Source organism: Equus przewalskii, chromosome 18 (assembly GCF_037783145.1).
Source record: "Equus przewalskii isolate Varuska chromosome 18, EquPr2, whole genome shotgun sequence".
Classification (NCBI taxonomy): domain Eukaryota; kingdom Metazoa; phylum Chordata; class Mammalia; order Perissodactyla; family Equidae; genus Equus; species Equus przewalskii.
In genome coordinates this window covers 38,575,201-38,599,927 of record NC_091848.1, presented here as the reverse complement: position 1 = coordinate 38,599,927, position 24,727 = coordinate 38,575,201, and the positions used below count along the sequence as shown (strand labels likewise).

At 40.8% G+C, this 24,727-nt stretch overlaps 1 protein-coding gene across 7 annotated transcripts in view; it reads left to right on the top strand.

Moving 5' to 3' along the window:
- LOC103544231 (protein mono-ADP-ribosyltransferase PARP15) overlaps nucleotides 1–24,727 on the top strand; it is a 55,671-nt gene that overhangs the window by 20,717 nt on the left and 10,227 nt on the right. For all 7 annotated transcript variants that reach the window (XM_070583766.1, XM_070583768.1, XM_070583764.1 and 4 more), the window contains 6 exons: nucleotides 1,653–1,886; nucleotides 7,372–7,593; nucleotides 8,763–8,841; nucleotides 10,076–10,225; nucleotides 19,192–19,254; nucleotides 21,981–22,148. In XM_070583766.1, coding sequence (XP_070439867.1) covers nucleotides 1,653–1,886; nucleotides 7,372–7,593; nucleotides 8,763–8,841; nucleotides 10,076–10,225; nucleotides 19,192–19,254; nucleotides 21,981–22,148 — 916 coding nt within the window. The remainder of the gene's footprint in view (nucleotides 1–1,652; nucleotides 1,887–7,371; nucleotides 7,594–8,762; nucleotides 8,842–10,075; nucleotides 10,226–19,191; nucleotides 19,255–21,980; nucleotides 22,149–24,727) is intronic.

Genomic DNA, 24,727 nt, shown 5'->3' with positions numbered 1-24,727 from the left:
ATTACCAGGCCTCCTTTCACAAGGACTCATGTGCATTCCCTTTCCTTTTCATTCCTGCAGTCACCTCTCAGTACTGCCCTAGCCTACTCACCTTTAGTGTCTGTCACCCTCCAATATGTCTTCTACATTGCTGTTTGATGCATATTCTAAAAACATTGTTTTATCAGGTGCTCCCCTGCACAAAAATCTTTAATGGCTCCCTGCTGCCTATAGGATCAAGCCCAAAAAAATGTGATTTTCAGAGTCCGCCATCATCTGGCCCCAAATCTCTTCCCAGCCCTGTCTCTCACTATCAAAACCCTCCTGTGGCTCAATTGGACTCCTCTCTGACCTTTCTCAATTCTTGGTCTTTTCTTAGATGTTTCACCCCCCTAGAATGCCTTACTGCCTTGTTTCTACCTGTCCCAGTAACATCCATTCTTCAAGCTTGTCTTAAATCCTTATCCCCTTAGTAAAGCTCTTACTAACCAGTCCAGTCTAAACGATTCCTACCATTTTTTGAAATTCTATAGCAATTACTATTTGTATATTTAACACAGTTTCTCTTGGTTATCTTGAACTGATTTAAGCATTAAATCAGACTATTTTACTTTTTTACATGTTGATGTATTGCTTCCCCAAACTGTGTAGGAATCAGTAAGTAGAGAGTGAGGCTGCAAGCGGAAGTGAAGAGAAAGTAGGCTGGATCTAGTTTTTTTGTTTTTGTTTTTTTTGTTTTTTTTTTTTGGAAGCATCCCTCATTCTTGCCACTGCAGGGGGCTTCTCAGGTCTTGAGATCAGTTTATGCTAACTAACCTTGTATAAGATGGAGGTGTACCCATGGATGCCAATTATTCACTTAGAGTGAGAAATGCAACTATTACGTGGCCCAGAGACATAGACACCTTTTAATTTATGAGGAAGAGATCCCCAAGGAACCAGAATACTCAAAATCCACATGATCAGAGCATTCTCCCCTCCAAACCTGAACACAAAATTGGAATAAATGGAGTTGGATGAATTGAATGTCTAATATCTTTTGACATCAGCTATGACCCCATCTCACCAAAGGGATGGCCTCAGTGCAGACATTGGAGAACTCAATGCCTCTGGACAGGCTTGAATAAACCCTGCCTCCCTCCACCTCAGTGCCCTTCATTTGTACAGGCCTTCAGGGCTGACCAGATGCCACTTCACATGGACCTATTCTTTCTTTAGTAGTTAATGAAGTCAAAACAATTACTCTCAGTTCCAGCCTAAAAGCAAATCTCTCTCTTCCTCAGTCTCTCTCAATTTTTCTGTTTTTGTCTCAGTCATTCTCACCATCTTTTGCTTTCTGCCTCTACCTTTCACTCTCAATTTCCTTCTTTCTTTGTCTCTCTCTCTCTGTCTCTGGTCTCTTTTTCACTCATTTTCACAGCTCTGCTCCAACTTATTACATGTTGACTTGACAGTAGTGGCTAATATATTTTCTTCATTTCTAGGTTTTGTGAGTCACCTCAGTATGGCATTAAGTACTAACAATAGATTGTAAGTTCCTTGAGGGTAGAGCTGACAGGTCTGTATGATAGGCAAACATATCTTGTGCATTACCCCATAGTACTTAGCAAGTTATAGGTGCTCAATGATTACTTACTGATTCAATCTAACAAATTGTTTCTGTTTTCCTTAAGGCTGATGTCATTGTCAACACTGTTCCCACTGATCTTCAGCTTGGAAGAGGACCACTATCTCAGGCTCTTTTGATGAAAGCTGGTCCAATGCTCCAGAAACAGTTAAATGCCACCAAGCAGGGAGCAGAGGAGGAAGTGGGTAGCATACTCATGACAAGTGGCTGCGATCTGGACTGCAAAGCTGTGCTCCATGTCGTGGCTCCAGACTGGGATAATGGAGCAAGATCTTTGCAGGTAGAGAAAGACCCTAGTTCTCTGCTTCATTTAATAGCCTTGATAATCTTCTTCTGGCATGATGTAGATCAGTGGTATTCAACCAAAGTGAGTTTGTCTTCCAGGGGACGTTGGCTTTTGATAACTGCTCCTGGTAACTAGACAGTAGAGGCCAGGGATTCTGCTAAATATCCTATAAAGCGTACTCCAGGCTCCACAGGAAAGAATGATCTGGGCCAGGTTGAGAAACCCTAGTATTGATTGAACCCTGTCTATTTATTGAAATCTTTATTATATTCCGTGGAGAGTCCATCACAACTACCAGTTATTTCAGAGTAACTGACTCTCAAAAGTAGTAACAATCATTGGGGTTCTCCAGGAATGGTGTCTGAAGATTCGTGCAATAATCCTTAAGTACAACAAAGAGATGTGGCCAGAGCTGTGGTGAGGAATGAAGACGGGTCAGTGTCCTTTTTTTTTTTTTAAAAAAAATTATCTTTATTTTATTGAGGTCATATTGGTTTATAATGTTGCAAAATTTCTGGTGTACATTATTATTTATCAATTTCTGTATATACTGCATCGTGTTTACTACCAATAGTCTAATTTTTGTCCATTACCATATATATGTGCCCTTTTACCCCTTTTGCCCACCCCCTTACCCCCTTCCCCTCTGGTAACCACTAATCTGTTCTCTTTGTCTATGTGTTTGTTTATCCTCCACATATACATGAGATCACGTGGTGTATGTTTTCTCTGTCCGGCTTATTTCACTTGACGTAATATTCTCAAGGTCCATCCTTGTTGTTGCAAATGGGATGATTTTGTCTTTTTTATGGCTGAATAGTATTCCATTCTGTAAATATACCACATCTTCTGTATCCATTCGTCCCTTAATGAGCAACTGAGTTGCTTCCATGTCTTGGCTATTGTGAGTAATGCTGCAGTGAACATAGTGATGCATAAATCTCTTTGTGTTGTTGATTTCAAGTTCTTTGGATAAATACTCAGTAGTGGGACAGCTGGATCCTATGGTATTTCCATTTTTAATTTTTGAGAGATCTCCATACTATTTTCCATAGTGGCTGCACTAGTTTGCATTCCCACCAGCAGTGTATGAGAGTTCTCTTTTCTCCACATCCTCTCCAACATTTGTTATTTTTTGTCTTAGTAATTATAGCCATTCTGGCTGGTATAAGGTGCTATCTCATTGTAGTTTTGATTTGCATTTCCTCAGTGATTACTGATGTTGAAGATCTTTTCATGTGCCTATTGGCCGTCTGGATATCTTGTTTGGAAAAATGTCTGTTCGTATTCGCTGCCCATTTTTTTTTATCAAGGTTATGAAAGTTAACATCCTTGTGAAATTACTGTTGTACATCATTATTAGTCATGTTGTAGGTACACCACTTCACCCCTGGTGCCCTCCTCCCACCCCGCTTTCCCCTGGCAACTACTGACCAGTTCTCTTTGTCCATATGTTAACTACCACCTATGAGTGGAGTCATACAGAGTTCGTCTTTCTCTGTCTGGCTTATTTCACTCAACATAGTACCCTCAAGGTCTATCCATGTTGTTGTGAATGGGACGACTTGGTCCTTTTTTATGGCTGAGTAGTATTCCATTGCATATATATACTGCATCTTCTTTATCCAATCATCAGTTGCTGGGCACTTAGGTTGGTTCCATGACTTGGCTATTGTGAATAATGCTGTGATGAACACAGGGGTGCATGGAACTTTTGGAATTGCTGATTTCAGGTTCTTAGGATAGATACCCAGTAGTGGGATGGCTGGGTCATAAGATATTTCTATTCTTAACTTTTTGAGAAATCTCCGTACTGTTTTCCATAGTGGCTGCACCAGTTTGCATTCCCACCAACAGTGTATGAGGGTTCCCTTTTCTCCACAGCCTCTCCAACATTTGTCACTCTTGGTTTTGGATATTTTTGCCATTCTAACAGGTGTAAGGTGATATCTTAGTGTAGTTTTGATTTGCGTTTCCCTGATGATTAGTGATGATGAGCATCTTTTCATGTGTCTATTGGCCATCCTTATATCTTCTTTGGAGAAATGTCTGTTCATGTCCCCTGCCCATTTTGTAATTGGGTTGTTTGATTTTTTATTGTTGAGTTGTGTGAGTTCTTTGTATATTATGGAGATTAACCGTTTGTCGGATAAATAACTTGTGAATATTTTTTCCCAATTAGTGGGCTGTTTTTTTGTTTCAATCCTGTTTTCCCTTGCCTTGAAGAAGCTCTTTAGTCTGATGAAGTCCCATTTGTTTATTCTTTCTATTGTTTCCCTCATGTGAGGGGTTATGGTGTCCAAAAAGATTCTTTTGAAGCTGATGTCAAAGAGTTTACTGCCGATATTCTCTTCTAGAAGACTTATTGTTTCAGGCCTAATCTTTAGGTCTCTGATCCATTTTGAGTTTATTTTAGTAAATGGTGAAAAAGAATGGTTGATTTTCATTCTTTTACATGTGGCTGTCCAGTTTTCCCAGCACCAGTTGTTGAACAGACTTTCTTTCCTCCGTTGTAGGCCCTCAGCTCCTTTGTCAGAGATTAGCTGTCCATAGATGTTTGTTTTTATTTCTGGGCTTTCAATTCTGTTCCATTGATCTGTGCACCTGCTTTTGTACCAGTACCATGCTGTTTTGATTACTGTAGCTTTGTAGTATGTTTTGAAGTCAGGGATTGTGATGCCTCCAGCTTTGTTCTTCCTTCTCAGGATTGCTTTAGCAATTCGGGGTCTTTTGTTGCCCCATATGAATTTTAGGATTCTTTGTTCAATTTCTGTAAGGAATGACACTGGAATTCTGATTGGGATAGCGTTGAATCTGTAGATTGCTTTGTGTAGTATGGACATTTTAACTATGTTTATTCTTCCAATCCATGTTCATGGAATGTCTTTCCATCTCTTTATGTCGTCGTCGATTTCTTTCAAGAAGGTCTTGCAGTTTTCGTTGTATAGATCTTTCACTTCCTTGGTTAAATTTATCCTAAGGCATTTTATTCTTTTTGTTGCAATCATGAATGGGATTGAGTTCTTGAGATCTTTTTCTGTTAGTTCATTGTTAGCATATAGAAATGCTACTGATTTATGTATGTTGATTTTATACCCTGCAACTTTGCTGTAGTTGTTGATTGTTTCTAACAGTTTTTCTATGGATTCTTTGGGGTTTTCTATATATAAGATCATGTTGTCTGCAAACAGTGAGAGTTTTACTTATTCGTTGCCTATTTGGATTCCTTTTATTTCTTTTTCCTGCCAAATTGCTCTGGCCAAAACCTCCAGTACTATGTTGAATAAGAGTGGTGAAAGTGGGCACCCTTGTCTTGTTCCTGTTCTGAGAGGGATGGGTTTCAGTTTTTGTCCATTGAGTATGATGTTGGCTATGGGCTTGTCATATATGGCCTTTATTATGTTGAGGTACTTTCCTTCTATACCTATTTTATTGAGAGTTTTTATCATAAATGGATGTTGGATCTTGTCGAATGCTTTCTCTGCATCTATTGAGATGATCATGTGGTTTTTGTTTCTCATTTTGTTAATGTAGTGAATCACGTTGATTGACTTGCGGATGTTGAACCATCCCTGTGTCCATTCTCTGCCCATTTTTGATCGAGTTCTTTGTTTTTTTGTTGTTGAGTTGTATGAGTTCTTTATATATTTTGGATATTAACCCCTTTTTGGATATATGATTTGCAAATATTTTCTCCCAGTTAGTGGGTTGTCTTTTTGTTTTGTTCATGATTTCCTTTGCCTGGTAGAAGCTTTTTAGTCTGATGTGGTCCCATTTGTTACTTTTTTCTTTTGCTTCCCTTGCCTTAGTTGACGTGGTATTCAAAATATGTTGCTACAACCAATGTCAAAGAGTGTACTGCCTATATTTTCTTCTAGGAGTTTTGTGGTTTCAGGTCTTACATTCAAGTTTTTAATCCATTTTCAGTTAATTTTTGTGTATGGTGCAAGATAGTCTATTTTCATTCTTTTGCATGTGGCTGTCCAGTTTTCCTAACACCATTTATTGAAGAGACTTTCCTTTCTCCATTGTATGTTCTTGGCTCCTTTGTCAAAGATAAGCTGTCCATAGATGTATGGGTTTATTTCTGGGCTTTCAATTCTGTTCTATTTGTCTGTGTATCTGTTTTTGTGCCTCTACCATGCTATTTTGATTACTATAGCTTTGTAGTATATTTTGAAGTCAGGTATTGTGATTCCTCCAGCTTCCTTCTTTTTTCTCAGGATTGCTTTGGCTATTCAAGGTCTTTTGTTATTCCGCATAAATTTAGGATTCTTTATTCGGTTTCTGTGAAGAATGTCATTGGGATTCTGATTGGGATTGCATTGAATCTGTAGATTGCTTTAGGTAATATGGACATTTTAACTATGTTAATTCTTCCGATCCATGAGCATGGAATATCTTTCCATTTCTTTAATCTTCTTCAATTTCTTTCAATAATGTCTCATAGTTTTTAGTGTATAGGTCTTTCACCTCTTTAGTTAAATCTATTCCTAGATATTTTATTCTTTTTGCTGCAACTGTAAATGGGATAGTATTCTTGACTTCTCTTTCTGCTTGTTTGTTACTAGAGTATAGAAATGCAACTGCTTTTTGTAAGTTGACTCTGTACCCTGCAAATTTGCTATAGATGTTGATTATTTCTAATAGTTTTATGATGGATCCTTTAGAGTTTTCTATATAAAGAATCATGTCATCTGCAGAAGAGCCAGAGAGTGCTCACCTATCTCTACCACCTCCCCGGGGGTGGTCCATCCACCTTTAGATGTATCATTGCACGGGTCTCTCAGGTGTCCTGTTGTGCTGTGTGGGTGTCCTCCATTGATCAAAGACTGTCTATTTAGTTGTAGTTCAAAGGGGGAGAGATAAAGGGAACAGCTCACTCTGCCATATTGCTAATTTTACTCCCCCAGTGTTCTTCTTTTGATGACTTAATTCTCATGTCTACTCCCAGTTTAACCTCCCATCTTTGTGTTTTTCCCAATATAAAAGTAATATGTGTACATTGCAGAAAATACGGAAAAGTAAAAAAATAAAAATCATAATCCCACCACCTAGAGATAACTTTGGTTAACATTTTACTGCATTTCTTTCAAGTTAATTTTATGTATATTTATTTCTTAGTTGAGATTCCCTTCTAAACTTTTTTTAATCCTGCTTTTTTAACATAAACATTTCCCCATGTTGTTAAAAGTTTTCATAAAAATGTTCAAAAAAATCTTCATAAACTTCACTTTAAATTACAATGAGATACCATTGTTTCTGTAAACATTCCCATACCTTTGGACTCTCCCCTCCTGAATGAGTTGGAGTCTCTCTGGAAAGTTCTCTCCCCTCTTTCTTGTTCTCCCTTTCTGACTCCTTAGGCCCTGACAAGGCCAAGAGTGGCAGAGAGCCGAGTCAGTGTTGCTGAAGCCACGATTCTTTCTGTTTTCCAGCTTGAGCCCTAACTTATATAAATGTACTTTCTACATTTCAGATCATGGCAAATATAATCAAGAAATGTTTGATGAATGTAGAGCAGCTTTCTTTCTCATCAATCACATTTCCCATGATTGGAACCGGAAACTTGAGGTTTCCCAAAGCTATTTTTGCTGAACTAATGCTTTCAGAAGTGTTCAAATTTAGTAGCAGTGAGTGGCTGAAAACCTTACAGGAAGTTCAACTTCTGGTACATCCAGATGATGAGGAAAGCCAACAGGTATGGTTACATATCACTTCTGGTCATTCTGGCAAGTCAACCTCAGTGCAATCAGATGTCTTTGCAGATCTGTCAGTAACAGTGTTTTCTACTTCCTTGCCTGTAAGTGTGGGTTGCTGATAGAGAGTTGTCAAATGGATTAAGTAGGAGGTAACGCTGATAACACATACATCCTTCCTAGACAGTTTATAAAGAGACAAGGTAATCTATAATAAATAAATCCTTAGAAAGAAGCAGAAAGTTATTGGCATAAAAGTGGCCTAGACATTTAACACCGTCTAAATGAAAGCTAAGTCATGGCTTTGTCTACAGGGAAAAGACTGGAAAAGGGAAGCCTCAAGGATTTAGTTATTTAGATAGAATACAGCAAGTCTATACACATCTCTGAGGGTCTAAAGCTAGAAATACCAGCACCATATTCAGTGGTGGAGAAGCAGTCCAGCACATTTCCCAAGTGCTCATTACCGACACTGCCCTTGGAAGGTGACATTCCTTGAGGAGGGCTCCTCAGCTGATTGGCCCATGCTGAGCACCAAAATCTGGTTTTCACCCTTGAAAAAGTTCTATTGATTTTATGTAAATTGTGCATACTTATAGCAAAAATGCAAACAACATAAAAGTACAAAGAAGAAAGGTTTGCATCTTGGTTTTGCCATTTAAAGGTCGAGTGAGGTAACATCTCTGAATCTCAGTTTTATCGTGTGAAAAGAGCGTGGCAATAACACCTCTCAGAGTTGTGAGAATCGAGAGGATGGATTTGAAGCGTCTAGCACATAGCAAGCCTTAATGCTGGTTGTAGAAGTGGTTCTTCTTACCTTTTTATTACCTGAGTTTGAGAGCAATTGCTGCAGCTTACTAACATTAGCACTTAAAAAAAGATATGGAAGATAATGTTGTCCTCCAAGTTCCTAGTTCTTCTTAGGCATTTGGGATAGAATTGTGGTCTTCCCATGAAATAAAGTCAATCAGCACTGGTATTTATTGAGAAAATTCCTAGGTTGAACTACAGTTCCTTAATTAAAAAGTCTCTGAGACAAGAGGAAATCTATTGAGAATTGTTGTTCCTAACTGATGTCTGATAATCAATGTTCCAAAGAATTGGATTGGATCAACGTTTCTACAGAACGTTGTTGTGGCAGAGAAAGTAGCTGTGTTTCTTTCATTTCCAGATATTTTTAGATGAATTCACTAGACGGTCGAACGGAAATCTCAACAAGGACGGGATTCTCAAGGCTGGAGATATGCAAGGTCTGGTAAAGTTGTTCTGCTTTGCTTGGCAACTCTTCATTGTTAGATGGAGTCCAATAGAAGGAGACAAATTCACATGAAGACCAAATCAGTGATGGAAGAGGTGTCAGAGCCTGTTCCATTGTCTGGGCTCACAAAGAACAAACCTTATTGATGTGAACCAAGTCGTTGGTAATGAGGCCAGAGTTTCTAATATGTGATAATAAAAGATAACTAAAATATGCCTAGCACAGTAAACTGTACTGATGGCTTTCATATATATTATATTGTTTAACTCATACAATAGCCCATGGGCAGGTGGTTCTGTTGCTACTGTATAAATGTGGAAAGAGAGAACTGAAGAGTTTAAGGGACAAGTAGAAATGGCACATCTAACTTGTGAAGCCCTAGAGTGTAGAGTGTACAGTAATATTCCAACATGTTTTAGGTAATTTCCTCTGAGCAGCCTAAGTATCGCCACCCCAGCAGGATGTGAAATGGCAGGAAGAGCTCACATCTCCAGTTAGTGAGCCCTTGTTTCACATTGGACAGATGCCTTGGCCACTCTGAGACCATTTTCCTTTTTGTAAAATGGTAATAAAAGAATCTCCCAGGAGCACAACATTTCAGTTGTAAGATGAATAAATTCTGAGACCTAATATACAGCAAGGGGACTCTAGTTCATAACAAAGCACTGTATCCTTGAAATTTGCTGAGAGTAGATCTCAAGTGTTCTCACCACACACACACACACACACACACACACACAGACAAAGGTAACTATGTGAGGTGATGTGTGTGTTAATTAGCTCAATTGTGGTAATCATTTCGCAATGAATATGTATATCAAAGCATCACATTGTACACCATAAATATGTACAATTTTTATTTGTCAATAAAAGCTAGAAAAAAAGATAATCTCCCAGAGATGAAATGGGAGTGCGGTCTGCAGCCTCTCCTTCCTCCTTGCTCCTTTCTGTGACACGACAGCAACTTTAGCAAAGAGACAGATGGTCCAATCAGATGTTTCTGCGTCACCCTATTTAACTGAGAAAATATAGATACTGCTACTGCCACAAAGCATTCTTTTCTAATTCTCTTAAAAAAGAAAAGCCAGCCGTTTAACAGGCTAGGAGACATGGTAATGTTTGGGGTTCATGTAGGGGAAGAAAGGGGACTGGGAGAGAATAGGGCCCCATAATGTTTTTTCTCCTCCAGAAGCCTGCTATCCCTTCATCCATCTCTTCCTTTTCAGATATCTTCGGGGCTGTCTCTAACCCTGAGTTTGGAACATATGAAATGAACATTGGTGCGATTACATTCCAGATTGTTTCTGGAGATATCACCAAGGAAAAAACAGATGTTATTGTAAACTCGACAGCAAGGACATTTAATGTGAAATCAGGTACTTTATGTAAGCAATATACTTGATTGTAACTATTATTATAACTAATGTATTACTGGGAGGGAAATTATGCCTAATGTTGCCCTGAGTAGACAGAGAGTGTTGTAGAAAATATACCAGCCCTGGAATCAGAAAGAACTGGGTTTGATTCCTGGCTATACCACTTACCATTATGTGGCCTTGGACAAATCATTTAACCTCTCTGTGTCTCGGTTTCTCTGCCTGTCAAGTGCCTATTTCCCAGAGGAACATTAGATGGGTTATAACTGATGTAAAGGTGGGTGTAACCAATGCATTGTTCTCAGTCAATGTCAGCTCTCTTCCCCTTTTTAGCTCTGAACTATCAAATTTCCACACTTAAAATTTGATAAGCTTTAAGCTCCTCTATTTTTATTTCCTTTTTTGTGTAACTCACTTGGTACTCACATCTCACCTCCTGTAACTCAACTCTTCTCTATACTATACTGACCTGAAACAAACTTCAACCACTTTTTCTTTTCTTTTTCTTTTTTTTTTGAGGAAGATTAGCCCTGAGCTAACATTTGCTGCCAATCCTCTTCTTTTTGCTGAGGAAGACTGGCCCTGAGCTAACATCCATGTCTATCTTCCTCTACTTTATATGTGGGACGCCTGCCACAGAGTGGCTGGACAAGCAGTGCATAGGTCTACACCTTGGATCCGACCCAGCAAACCCCGGGCTGCCAAAGCGGAACGTGCAAACTTAACCACTGCGCCACCAGGCCGGCCCCATAACCCCTTTTTCTTTATTTTCCCTAAAATCTTTGACCATCCCCATTGAATAACACTTTTGTGCATACCCTTCCCAATATAGCTTACATACACTCTTTTGCTAATATATTTTATGTATTACAAAAGATTAATGTTTAAATTAAAAGGGTAAGATAAAGCACAAATAGAAATCGAAGTTTAAATACTTTCTAAGCCGCAAAATATTATGGAACTTACTCTGCAGAAGTGAGTCTGTAATATAGCCATTCAATTTATCAGTCATTCAAAGTGTAGACCTAAAGAACCTTGAATTATTTGAAACCTGGTAAACTAAACTTATGCATTTATCCCTGCCCCCTTTTGAAACTCCACTAAAGCACGAGGGAATTAACAAAAAGGACACAAACTCACAGGGAAAAGGAGAGTCGGAGGGAAAAAGAGATAGCAACGTATTTCCAGAAGACAGGAAGCAGCTAGCCAGTGGAGGTAACTGACCCAGAGTGGACAAGACTGAGAACCTGCCAGAGAGAATGGCAGGCCCAGGAAGACGCCGGAGTGGAGGCAGCAGGAACCTGCGAAGGCGGGGGGCCAGTGAAGAGATGAGAACAGAATGGGATGGAATTCTGTATGAGGCGCACTTGGACCTGTTGATTCTGTCCCCCATCCTTTGCACCAGTAACTTCTCTTGCTCTTCCCTGGCCAGCCATGGGAGGTTTATTCTCTAAAAGTTCTGGGCTGAGAACACAGGCACAGGCGAGGGTGGGGAGCTAGATGGAAGCAGCGATTAAGGGAAATCTGTACTGAACAGCAAATGCCCAGTCCCTGTCCCCAGGGGGCTCCCGGAACAGCACATGGGCTTTTGCCCTCCCGGCATGAGATTGGAGGGTCTTTCTGGGGAGTCTGACTGCAAAGTCCAGTACTTACTACCTGCTCGCCTTACACTGAAGCTGACCCATCAGCCAGCCTCCTGCACACGGAGCTTCCAAACTCACTCTTAAACGTGAATGGACTGGCAAAGATCACAAATGTTTGAGGAAAACCTCCACCATGGCAAAGTCAGAGACCAAAACGAACAAACAGGAAAGGGAATTTTTAAAAAATAGACAATTCATAACACACACACACACCACACATAATCAAGGAGATACAGGTAGATAGAGAGACAGATCTTTATAATGATAAAACAACTAACATTTATTCAATACTTTTATGTGCCAGATTCTGTCTAAGAATTTTTCATCCACTCTATCATTTTTATTATTTTTTTTATTGAGGTGACATTGGTTTATAACATTATATAAATTTCAAATGTACATCATCATATTCAATTTCTGTGTAGATTACATCATGTTCACCACCCAAACACTAATTACCATCCATCACCACACATGTATACCTACTCACCCCTTTGTTCTCCTCCTTCCCCTCTGGTAACCACCAATCCAATCTCTATATCTATGTGTTTGTTGGTGTTGTTTTTAGTTTTATTTATGAGTGAGATCATATGGTATTTGACCTTCTCCCTCTGACTTATTTTGCTTAGCATAATACCCTCAAGGTCCATCCATGTTGTTGCAAATGGAGAGATTTCATCGTTTTTATGGCTGAGTAGTATTCCACTGTGTATATATACCACAGCTTCCTTATCCATTCGTCCCTTGATGGGCACTTAGGTTGTTTCCAAGTCTTGGCTATTGTGAATAATACCACAGTGAACATAGGGGTGCATATATCTTTACGCATTTGTGTTTTCATGTTCTTTGGATGAATACCCAGCAGTGGAATAGCTGGATTATGGTAGTTCTGTTCTTAATTTTTTGCGGAATTTCCATACTGTTTTCCCTAGTGGCTGCACTTGTTTGTGTTCTTACTAGCAGTGTTTGAGGGTTCCCGTCTCTCCACATCCTCTCCAACACTTGTTATTTCTTGTCTCATTAATTATAGCCATTCTGACGGGTTTAAGGTGATAGCTCATCGTGGTTTTGATTTGCGTTTCCCTAATAATTAGTGATGTTGAACATCTTTTCATGTGCCTATTGGCCATCTCTATATCTTGTTTGGAGAGCTATCTGCTCAGATCTTTTGCCCATTTTTTAATTGCGTTGTTGATTTTTTTGTTGTTAAGATGTATGAGTTCTTTATTATTTTGGATATTAATCCCTTGTCAAATACATGGTTTGCAAATATCTTCTCCCAATTGTTAGGTTGTGTTTTCATTTTTTTGATGGTTTCCTTTGCTGTGCAGAAGCATTTTAGTTTCATGTTGTCCTGTTTGTTTATTTTTTCTATTGTTTCCCTTGCTTGGTCAGACATGGCATTTGAAAATACGCTGCTAAGACTGATGTCCAAGAGCGTACTGCCTATGTTTTCTTCTACAAGTTTTATGGTTTCAGGTCTTACTTTCAAGTGTTTAATCCATTTTGAGTTACTTTTGTGTATGGTGTAAGATAATGATCTACTTTCATTCCATTGCATGTGGCTGTCCAGTTTTCCCAACACCATTTATTGAAGAAACTTCCTTTCTCCATTGTATGTTCTTGACTCCCTTGTCAAATATTAGCTGTCCATGGATGTGTGGGTTTATTTCTGAGCTCTCGATTCTTTTCCATTGATGTGTGTGTCTGTTTGTGTGCCAGTACCATGCTGTTTTTGTTACTATAGCTTTGTAGTGTATTTTGAAACCACGGAGTGTGATGCCTCCAGCTTTGTTCTTTTTTCTCAGAATTCCTTTAGCTATTTGGGGTCTTTTGTTATTCCATATAAATTTGAGGATTCTTTGTTCTATTTCTGTGAAAAATGCCATTGGAACTTTGATAAGGATTGCACTGAATCTGTAGATTGCTTTAGGAAGTATGGACATTTTAACTATGTTAATTTTTCCATTCCGAGAGCATGGAATATCTTTCCATTTCTTTGTGTCTTCTATTTCTTTCACCAATTTTGTTTTGTTTTGTTTTGCTTTTTTCCCTGCTTTTTCTCCCTAAATACCCCCAGTATATAGTTGTATGTTTTTTAGTTATGGTCCTTCTAGTTGTGGTATTTCACCAATGTTTTATGGTTTTCAATGTACAGGTCTTTCACCTCTTTGGTTAAATTTATTCCTAGGTATTTTTATTCTTTTTGCTGCAATTGTAAATGGGATGGGGATGTATTCTTAATTTCTCTTTCTGCTACTTTGTTGTTAGTGTATGGAAATGCAAGTGATTTATGTACATTGAATTTATATCCTGCAACTTTACTGTACTCGTTAATTATTTCTAATAGTTTTTTGGTGGAATTCCTAGGGTTATATATATTTGTATACATATATATATATAAAGTCTTGTCATCTACAAATAGTGACAGTTTCACTTCTTTTCCATTTTGGATCCCTTTTATTTCTTTTTCTTGCCTTTTTTTTTTTTTTTTTGAAGACTGGATCTGAGCTAACATCTGCTGCCAATCTTTTTTTTTTTCCCCTTCTTCTCCCCAGAGCACCAGTACATATCTGTATGTTCTAGTTGTTGGTCCTTCTAGTTCTGCTATGTGGGATGCTGGCTCTGCATGGTTTGATGAGTGGTGCTAGGTCCACACCCAGGATCTGAACTGGTGAAACCCTGGGCTGCCAAAGCAGAGCACATGAACTTAACCATTTGGCCAAAGGGCCAGCCCTGTGTTCTAATTTTTATTATCACCTTCCTTCTACTGATTTTGGGCTTTGTTTATTCTTCTTTTTCCAGTTCCTTTAGGTGCACTGTTAGATTATTTATTTGAGATTTTTCTTGTTTGTTGAGGTAGGCCTCTATTGCTATAAACTTCCCCCTTAGAGCTGCTTTTGCTGTATCCCATAAATTTTGGCATGTCATATTTTCATTTTCATTGGTCTCCAGGTATTTTTTTTTTATTTCTCCTTTGATTTCTTCATTGACACAATAGTTGTTCAGTAGCATTTTGTTTAATCTCCACATATTTGTGGCTTTTCCAGTTTTATTCCTGTAGTTACTTTCCAGTTTCATACCACTGTAGTCAGAAAAGATGCTTGGTATTATGTCAATCTTCTTAAATTTATTGAGACTTGCTATGGAGCTGAATGTGTGATCTGTCCTGGAGAATGTTCCATGTGCATTTGAAAAGAATGTATATTCTTTAATTTTTGGATCAAATGTTCTGTATAGATCTACTAAGTTCATCTGATCTAATGTGTCATTTAAGGCCAGTGTTTCCTTATTGATCTTCTATTTGGATGATCTATCCATTGATGTAAGTGGAGTGTTAAAGTCCCCTACTATTATTGTGTCACTGTCTATTTCTCCTTTTATGTCTGTTAATAACTGCTTTATATATTTAGGTGCTCTTACGTTGGATGCACAGATATTTACAAGTGTATATCCTCTTGTTGGATTGTTGCCTTTACCATTATGTAGTGCCCTTCTTTGTCTCTTGTCACAGTTTTTGTTTTAAAGTCTATTTTGTCTGATATAAGTATTGCGACCCCAGCTTTCTTTTCTTCATCATTTGTGTGGAGTATCTTTTTCCATCTCTTCGCTTTCAGTTTGTGATTGTCTTTAGGTCTGAAGTGTGTCTCTTGTATGCAGCATATATATAGGTCTTGTTTTTTTATCCAATTAGCCACTCTATGTCTTTTGATAGGAGCATTTAGTCCATTGAAATTTAAAGTAGCTATTGATAAGTATATACTTATTGCCATGTTATTACTTTTTTTCTGGATGTTTTAGTAGTTCTTCTCTGTTCATTTCTTCTTCTCTTGCTCTCTTCCCTTTGGTTTGATGGCTTTCTTTAGTATTATGTTTGAATTCCTTTCTCTTAATTTGTTCTGTATTTATCATAGGTTTCTGGTTTGTGATTATCACGAGGTTTGTATATAATAAGCTACATATATAGCAATCTATATTAAGTTGATGGTCTCTTAAATTTGACCTCTTATAAAAGCTCTACTCTTTTAATCCCCTCCTCCCACATTTTATGTTTTTGATATCATATTTAATGTCTTTTTTGTGTATATCTGTTATGCTCTTATCATGGAAATAGATAATCTTAGTACTTTTGTCTTTTGACCTTCATATTAGCTTCATCGGTGGTTAATCTGCTAACTTTACTGTATTTTTACCTTTACCAGTGATTTTATTGTGGTTTTTTTTCTTGATAATTTTCTTATTCCTATTTGTGGTCTTTTCTTTTCCACACAAATAGGTCCTTTAACATTTCTTGTAAGTCTGTTTTATTGGTTATAACTCCTTCAAGTTTTGCTTGTCTCGAAAACTCTTTCTCTCCTTCCATTCTAAATGATAACCTTGCCAGGCAGGGTATTCTTGGCTAAGGTTTCTTCCTTTCAACATTCTAAGCATATCATGCCACTCCCTTCTAGCCTGTAAGGTTTCTGCTGAGAAGTCAGCTGATAGCCTCGTGGGATTTCCTTTGTATTTAGCTTCTTGCCTTTCTCTTGCAGCTTTTAGGGTTCTCTCTTTGTTGTTAATTCTTGACATTTTAATTATAATGTGTCTTGGTATGGGCCTCCTTGGATTCATCTTGTTTGATGCTCTCTATGCTTCCTGTACCTGGATGTCTGTTTCCTTCCTTAGGTTAGGAAAGTTTTCAGCTATTCTTCCTTCAAATAGATTCTCTGTCCCTTTGTGTCTCTCTTCTCCTTCTGGGACACCTATAATATAGGTGTTAGTGCACTTGATGTTGTCCCAGAGGACCCTTAGCTTGTCCTGATTCTTTTTAATTCTTTTTTCTTTTTTGTGTTCAGCTTGGGTGATTTCCTCTAGCCTTTCATCCAGCTTGCTGATCCATTCTTCTGTATTGTCTACTCTGCTATTGGGTCCTTCTGGTGAATTTTTCATTTCCATTATGATATTCTTCAGTTCTGATTGTGTCTTTTGTGTATTTTCCAATTTTTTGTCGAAATTCTCACCATATTCATCTGTTCTTCTCCCAAGCTCAGTGAGCATCCTTATGACTATTAGTTTGTACTCTTTATCAGGTAGATTGTTTATTTCTGTTTCACTTAGTCCTTTTCCTGGGGTTTTGTCCTGTTCCCTTATTTGGAACATATTCTTTTGCCTCCTCGTTTTGCTTCTTTCTCTGTGCTTATATCTGTGTATTAGGTGGGTCAGTTATGTCCCTGATCTTGGAGAGGTGACTTTATGTAAGAGATGCCTTATGAGGCCCAGCAGTGTGCTTCCCTCTCATCACCAGTTCCAAATGTTTCAGAAGGGTTCCCTGTGTGGGCTATGTGTGTCCTTCTCTTGTGGCAGGGTTTCTCTTGCTGCAGGTGCATGGGGAGTCTAAGCTGTACCCCTGGCCAGCTGGTTGTAATACTCTACTGCATGCAGCTGCTGTGGTCTCTTCAGTCACTTTATCAGGCGGGGGGTAGCCCCAGCACAGTTGGCTGCAAGGCCTAATAGCACATTCCTGCTGCATTTTTTATGTTAAGTGAATTGGCCCCCAGCACGGCTGGTTGCTAGGCTTAGGGACTTACAATTGCTGGAGGCCTCTGGCCTGCAAGGCTGTTGTCACCTACCTCAGGGTTGCAGCTGAGTGGGGCTGGCCCTAGACATAGCAGCACACAATTGTTTCAGGTGTTGGAAGGTGGGGCTGATACCCTATGTGGCTGTTTAAGAAGCACAAGTCTGCTGCTGCTGACTAACCCCACCATCTGCAGGCCCGTGTATCCCGTCAACTCAGTCCTCCCTGTGCATATGTCCCACCCACAAAGCAGACCCACTCATCCTGCTGCAGAGGTCCCACACACCCTGCCTATACAGGCCCACAAGTTGCCTGAGGGCTTGCTGTTGGGTGGGGCCAGTCCCTAGGGCAGGCTGCCTGCCCTGGCTGAGCTGGATTAAATCAGTGCCTTAGTGCGTAGAGCAGACCCCTGCACTAACAGGCCAGGGTAAGAACTCCAACGGCATTTCCCAGTGTCTGTGTCAGCACACCTGTAGGTCACAATGAGGCTGCCGCCAATGTCTCAGTCCATGGGTAAGTGGTCCAGCTGCCTCCTGCCTCACCAAGATGCACTCAGAGCCTCTCAAGTGAGTCTTTTCACCAAAGGACTGTGTACCTTTCTTTCTGGTGATTTTAAGTTGCTTTCTGAAACGGGTGAATTTGTGAGTGGGCCCTTTATGAGCAGGTTTTTCTTTCTCTTATAGCTTTCTCTCTCAGTAGCTTTTCTTGGGGTATTCTCCATCGTATTTAATAGCCAGGAAAGCCAGATGTTATGACACTCACTTCAGTTGTGCTGAGTTCAAAAGCTGCTTATTATGGCAAAGCTCTCCTGCTCAGATCCCCTGCTCCTCCAGGGAAAGCTGTGTACCTTAAGATTCCTCCCAGTGGTGAAGTGCCACCGCTAGATTGTGGCTTTTTCCACTCCATAAAGGAATGTCTGCCTCTTCCACCTCAGTTAGGACTGTCCCTTATTGAGGGGGTTCTTTCTATCCAGTTTCCCGTTCTCTCTCAGGGGTAATTTTTCCAAAGGTAGTTGTAAATTTGCTGTCTCTGTGGGAGGAGATGAGTTCAGAGTCCTCCTATGCTGCCGTCTTCCCAGCAGTCTCCCCTTATCTCTTGTAATGCTCAGATAACTGTGAGGGAAGTACTAGGCTAGGTTCTGTGTAACAGATGAGGAACTGACTGGTCACGTAGCAGCTCGTAAGTGGTGGAGTCAACTCCAGCCCAGTCTGTCAAGATACAAAGTCCATGTTTCCAACCACTTCACCTGGCTGTCGTTAGATGTGAGCAAAGTTTTGAAACTAAAGCCTTGATTGGAAGATTCACTGGACTGAAGCCAGCCAACTATGTCTAGTGATGAAAAACAAAACAAAATTAAACAACAGTCAATGAACTTAAGTAAAATGCTCAATTTTTTTCAGATTTGAGATCCATGCTTCTCATTAGTGTCAGAACTTTTTTTACGTTTTTCATCCAACTTTATGAAGTAATAAGATAGAATGCAAAAAATTTCAAATAACGCCAAAAATCTCCCCGTACAAATTGAGACAGTAAAGCTGCAGACCCTGGAGACCTTCAGCTGCTGGGCAGTGCCACCATGCTGGGGACCAGATTGTTTATTAATCAGCCATTGAATGGAGGTTGCCATAGAAAGGCAGTTTTCAGGGGGAGGGAGGGCCTCAGTGCATTATGCACAAAAGGGTGAGTTGAACAAAAGTCTAATCTAAAAAAGCTATAACCACTTATTGAATTTTAACTAATGCCTTTTACCATTAACATGTCTTATTTAGGAGTGTCAAAAGCAATTTTAGAAGGTGCTGGCCCAGCTGTGGAAAATGAATGTGCTGTACTAGGTATGGTCACATGTTCCTTTTGGCTACAACCTGTTGAAAATTGGAGGGCTGAGAATACTGTGAGAGGACCCACGGGAGGATGAGGGTGGAGTAAGTGGTGAGCGCTTTGGAAGAAGGTTGGTTCACGGGGCCAGCAGACATAGGTGGTGTGACTTGGAGGCTGTGGGGCAGAGGTCCTTTCTCCCACCATCCCATCTTTCTCTTCCTTCCTGGGTATTAAAGGGAACCCAGGCCTGGGTCCTAATGATCCAGGTTCCACCATATACTGAGGGATCCTGGGCACGTCATCTGACCTCTAAGAACTTTGCCTCTCTCACCCTCAAGACAGTTTTACTAACGAGGAATCTGGTAAAGGCTTTCTCACAGGTGGTTGTGAGGATCAGAAGGTACAATGAATGTAAAAAGTTTTGTAAACTGTAAAGTGCCGTACAAATCATCTTTTATTCTCCCCAAGCTTGTTCCTCTTCCTATAGCACATCATGTAGCTGACTTCTAATCCTTTTATGAATGAATGTGGGAGCCTGGGTGGGTCTGAGGTGTTTTCTGACACCAACCAATTCTCTAATTCCACTATCTACCTGGAGTTAGCACCAGATGCCACAAGTTAAAGGACTCAGTCCCCCGAGACTGCCCCTACTTCAAACACCAGTTGCAAGTCCCAGAGGCCACCGGGACATCTGGTGGACTGGCTATAAATTCAGGGTTTCCCACAACCCACTTCTCAGTTTTTACTCACAGAACCCAGTGAAACACTTTTCTTACATTTACCAGTTTATTATAAAAGATACAACTCAGGAACAAGCAAATGGAAGAAATGTGTCCAATGACAAAGCAAACAATTTAGTGAGAAGTTTGAGGTCCTTTATTCAAGGGAAGACAATCCGTGGACTGGGGAGTATAGTGCCTCTCAAGCAGTGGAGTGCTCTTCCTGAGGGATTGTGGGCGAGAGCGACTTTACAGAGCACTAGAGGAGGCAATGGGGAAATTGAGCATGCTTGGCTGGGGTTGCATATCTGACCTTATTTAGAAACATTCAGGGAAAAGGAAATAAGTATAGAGCCCAGAGTTGGCCTGGCATTTAGGGATTGGCTGACTGGATATACTGTGTTTCTGATCTAATGGGGCATTTACTGGAAAACAAAAGTTTAGTTTGAAAGTTCAGTTTGCTGATGTGTCACCCCAGGCAGAAGCAGCTCCATCTTGGGCCTAGAAATTTATTTGAACAGATGTGTAGGGCAAGGTGTGGGAGAAGGGGCACAGAGCTTCCAAGCCCTTTCCAGACACGCCACCCTTCCAGTACCTAGATGTGTTTACCAACAAGGAAGTTCCTGAACCCTGTTGTTTAGGGTTTTTAAGGAGGTTTCATTCTGTAGGCAAGATTGATTAAATCGTCGGAATTGTGATTGACCCTGGAGGTCAGGGGGTGGGGCTGAGAGTTGCAATCCTCTAATCACGGCCTGGTCTTTCTGAAGACCAGCCCCGTTCTGAAACTGTCTAGCCCCGCACCCTGGAGGAGTCATCTCATTAGTGTAGAAATACACTCTTACCCCTCAGGAGATTCCAAAGGATCTAGGAACTCTGAGCCAGGAATCAGGGACTAAGACCAAACATTTATTTTTTATTACATCACAGTGGGGATCCTGTAAGAGTGATCATAAGCTATTTATCCTTCAAAACCAAGACTCATGCCTTGCCAAGTAGCTAGTCCGCCCTGAGTGTGATTTGAAGGAATCATAGGTGTCCTACATTTGACAATAATACGTTCCCACAACTTGATCTGCTATCGTGCCTGAAACTCCCACTTTAATAGCTCTCCTCTGGTTAAGACATTTTCTCTGGAGGAGTGAATTCCTGGAGAGAGATCAGAGGCAGGAAATATTGATTACCAGCATGAGGATGTTAGCAAGGATCTCTGCACTGGAAGAGCTAGCTGAACCTTGGAAGGCAGAAGCAGAGAAGGAAGCTGGGTTGGACAAGCTGGAAAAGCCTAAGGAGGCTGCCTGGGAGGGGGGAGCAGGTGGGACACCTGAGAGGCGGCAGGGAGTGCCTGGGCAATGGGAGCTCAGCAGGAGGACAGGGTGGGGTGGACAGGGACCCAGTCCTGTCCTAAGTCCATTTGCTGGAGCCCTGCCTTACTCAGGGTACAAAAGGTCCTTAAAGCAGCCCTGGTAATTTCCATGAGCTCAAGAGCTCTCGGGGTCCTGAGGGAGGGAGAAATTTTCATCCTTTCACACCTCCACACAACAGAATACATTGCTTTCACCTCCTTGAAAATTTGATCTGGCTGAATGAGCGCATAATTGCTCTTCTGGACAGAATAGTGGGAGTTAAGAGTCCTGGACACTGATTGCTGGGGTTCAAATCCTGGACAATCTTAGGCTACTGACATTACCTCTCTGTGCCTCCATTTAATCTGTGAAATGGAGGGAACAGAACCTACCTGATAGGCTTGTTTGGAGGATTGATTGGGTTGATGCAGATAGAGCGCTTTTGAATAGCACCCTAAATATTCAACACTGTAGCTGTTGAGTTAAAGAATCCTGATTGTAGAGAAAATGAGCCTGTCACAGTCCCAGTGAATGAAACCAGATGGGTGGAGGGAGATTGGACTCAGACAGGAATCTTCTCGACTTTTCCTGATCGCAGCTATTTTCAGTCCTCAGTGATCAGTGTTGCTTAGAGTAAGTACGTGCTATGTGTGTTTCCTTTTCTTCCTTTTTTTTCAGCTACACAGCCTCACAGAGATTTTATAGTTACACAAGGTGGATTCCTAATGTGCAAGATAATAATGCATGTTCTTGGGGAAAATGATGTCAGGAAAACGGTCTCCAGTGTTCTGGAAGAGTGTGAACAGAGGAAGTACACATCTGTTTCCCTTCCAGCCATCGGAACAGGTTTGCAGCCTCTCGTCACTCAAAGATTCTGAGTGATCCAGATTCCTTTAGACTCAGTCTCGCTCTTAATGAACTCAGTGCTGAGCCTAGGCAGCAATAGTGATGTCAATCAGAGAGTGGGCAGACTTTCAGACCCTGACAGCCATCTGTGGGACCTATGCCCCTTTCTTCTATACCATCTTTCTTCTTTGTGTTATGTTCCCTAAGTATTTTCCCAGGTTTGGCCTTTTTTTTTTTTAAAGATTGGCACCTGAGCTAACAACTCTTGCCAATCTTCTTTTGTTTTTTCTGCTTTTTCTCCCCAGATCCCCTTAGTACATAGTTGTATATTTTAGTTGTGGGTCCTTCTAGTTGTGGCATGTGGGGCACTGCCTCAATGTGGCCTGACAAGCTGTGCCATGTCCGCATCCGGGATCCGAACCAGAGCTGCCCTGGGCTGCCTAAGTGGAGCGTGTGAACTTAACCACTTGGCCACGGGACCGGCCCTGGCCTTAACTCCATGGTTTTCTCACTCTTCCTTTTGTTCCTTTGGGGGATTCATTTACTCTCCTTATCTCAGTTACCATTTCAGCTCTGACTCCCAAATCAGCGTTTTCAGCCTTCTCCAGGATCTCCTCTGGGAGATTTCTCTATACCAGAAACTCATTTATAACAGAGTCCACACTCATCATTGTCACCATCATCCCTGGCTAAGAGTCACACTCTTGAGTTGTTTTCTAGTTTCCTCCTTCGGTGGTGCCATGATGCTCCCAGCTGTCCTACCACCCTTGCTTCTATGTGCCCTCCGACCCCCATGGTCAGCCAGTCCTACTAAATCCTCTTCCGGGAGGGGTTCAGTTTCAGCCTTCCTTTTACTTTCAAAACCCCGAATACCTCCCCCGTCTGGTTTACTGCGGTGTCTCCCACAGGCTCCTCATTGGTACATTCATTAAGTTGAAATGCTGTTGACACCCAGGCCCTGTGCAAGCCACTGGGGATAAATCACGTGTAAGATGCAGTCGCTAACCTTAAGCAACAAGCTCAGCCTCGTCCTGCTCACAGTTTCCAGGAACACTTTCCTCATCGTCTCCATCACGTCATACAATAATTTCCTTAGTGGAAGATGATGCTAATGACCTGCTCCCTGATTCATTCACCTCTCAACGGCACAGGATTTGTAAAAGCCCCGAGAGAAGCGTTAATAATGCTTTTACAAGGTTATGCGCCTTAGTAAAACTCCAAAAGTACAGTATTTTAACCACCGTGGGTTAAGACCACTGTTTCTCCCCACTTCCCCGCTTCCCACTCAGACTTCTCAGACTCCCCCTGACCCGGGGTGTTGGAGTGGCTGCAGGCTCTTTTGGAATACAGCTAAGGAAAGTTGACTTGGAAATACAATTTTCAATATTTTAAAATTTATACTTTATTGTGATCTCTTTTCTGATTCTAAACATTCACTTTTATACATAATTTTATATTTGCGATTTTGTATTTTTTTTCTGAGATGTTTAAGTTTCAAACCCTACAAACCCTGGACCCACCCCTGACTATTAGTTTCCCCATTTTTCTGATAAGATTCTGAGGTATTAAAGGACAAGGTTATACAGCTAGTAAGCAACATAACTAGGTTCAAACCCAGGCAGCCTGGCCTGTACACTTCAAACATTGCATTTTGTTTTTCACATTAGGTGTTTTCTTTTCTCATCGTGCTCTTGATTACTATATTCTTAGCTAGCACATTCGTTTTTGTTTGTTTTGTTTTATTTTAACGATTTTTTTTTTTTTTTTTTTTCTCTGAGGAAGATTTGCCCTTAGCTAACATCTATTGCCAATCTGTTTTTGTTTGTATGTGAGCTGATGCCACAGCATGGTCACTGACAAATAAGTGGTGTAGGTCCACGTCTGGGAACTGGACCCAGGCTGCCGAAGCAGAGTGTGCTGAACTTAACCACTAGGCCACCGGGGCTGGCCCAGCTACCGCATTCTTATCTCTATTATCTATTACCTTCTATTATCACTCCAATTATATTGCTGAGTAAACCAGAGTTTAGAGGTGTTACGGGCTGAGTTATGTCCCCCTAAAATTCACATGTTGAAGTCCAAACCCCTAGTGCCTCTGAATCTGAGTGTAACTGGAGACAGGGTCTGTAAAGAGGTTATCAAGTTAAAATGAGATCGTTAGGTTGGTCCCTAATCCAATATGACTGGGGCCCTGATTAGAAGAGGAGATCAGGACACACAGGTACAGAAGGAAGACCGTGTGAAGACAGGGAGAGGACGGCCTCGGAGGGAGGCCTCAGAAGACACTAATCTTTCCAACACCCGGACCTCAGACTTCTAGCCTCCAGAATTGTGAGAAAATCAATTTCCGTTGCTTAAGCACCAGTCCCTGGCAGTTGGTTATGGCAGCCCTAGCAAACTCACGTAAGAGGGATCAAATGATTTACCCTAGATCACACTGCTGGGCAGTGGAGAGCCAGGACCCAAAGCCACACCTTCTGCATCCAGAGCACACGTTCTTTTCTCTGCACGGCCAAAGCCCTGCAGCTCAAGTCCACCAGGAACACACGCTGTGGGGAACCGTGCACTGTCTCAGCGGG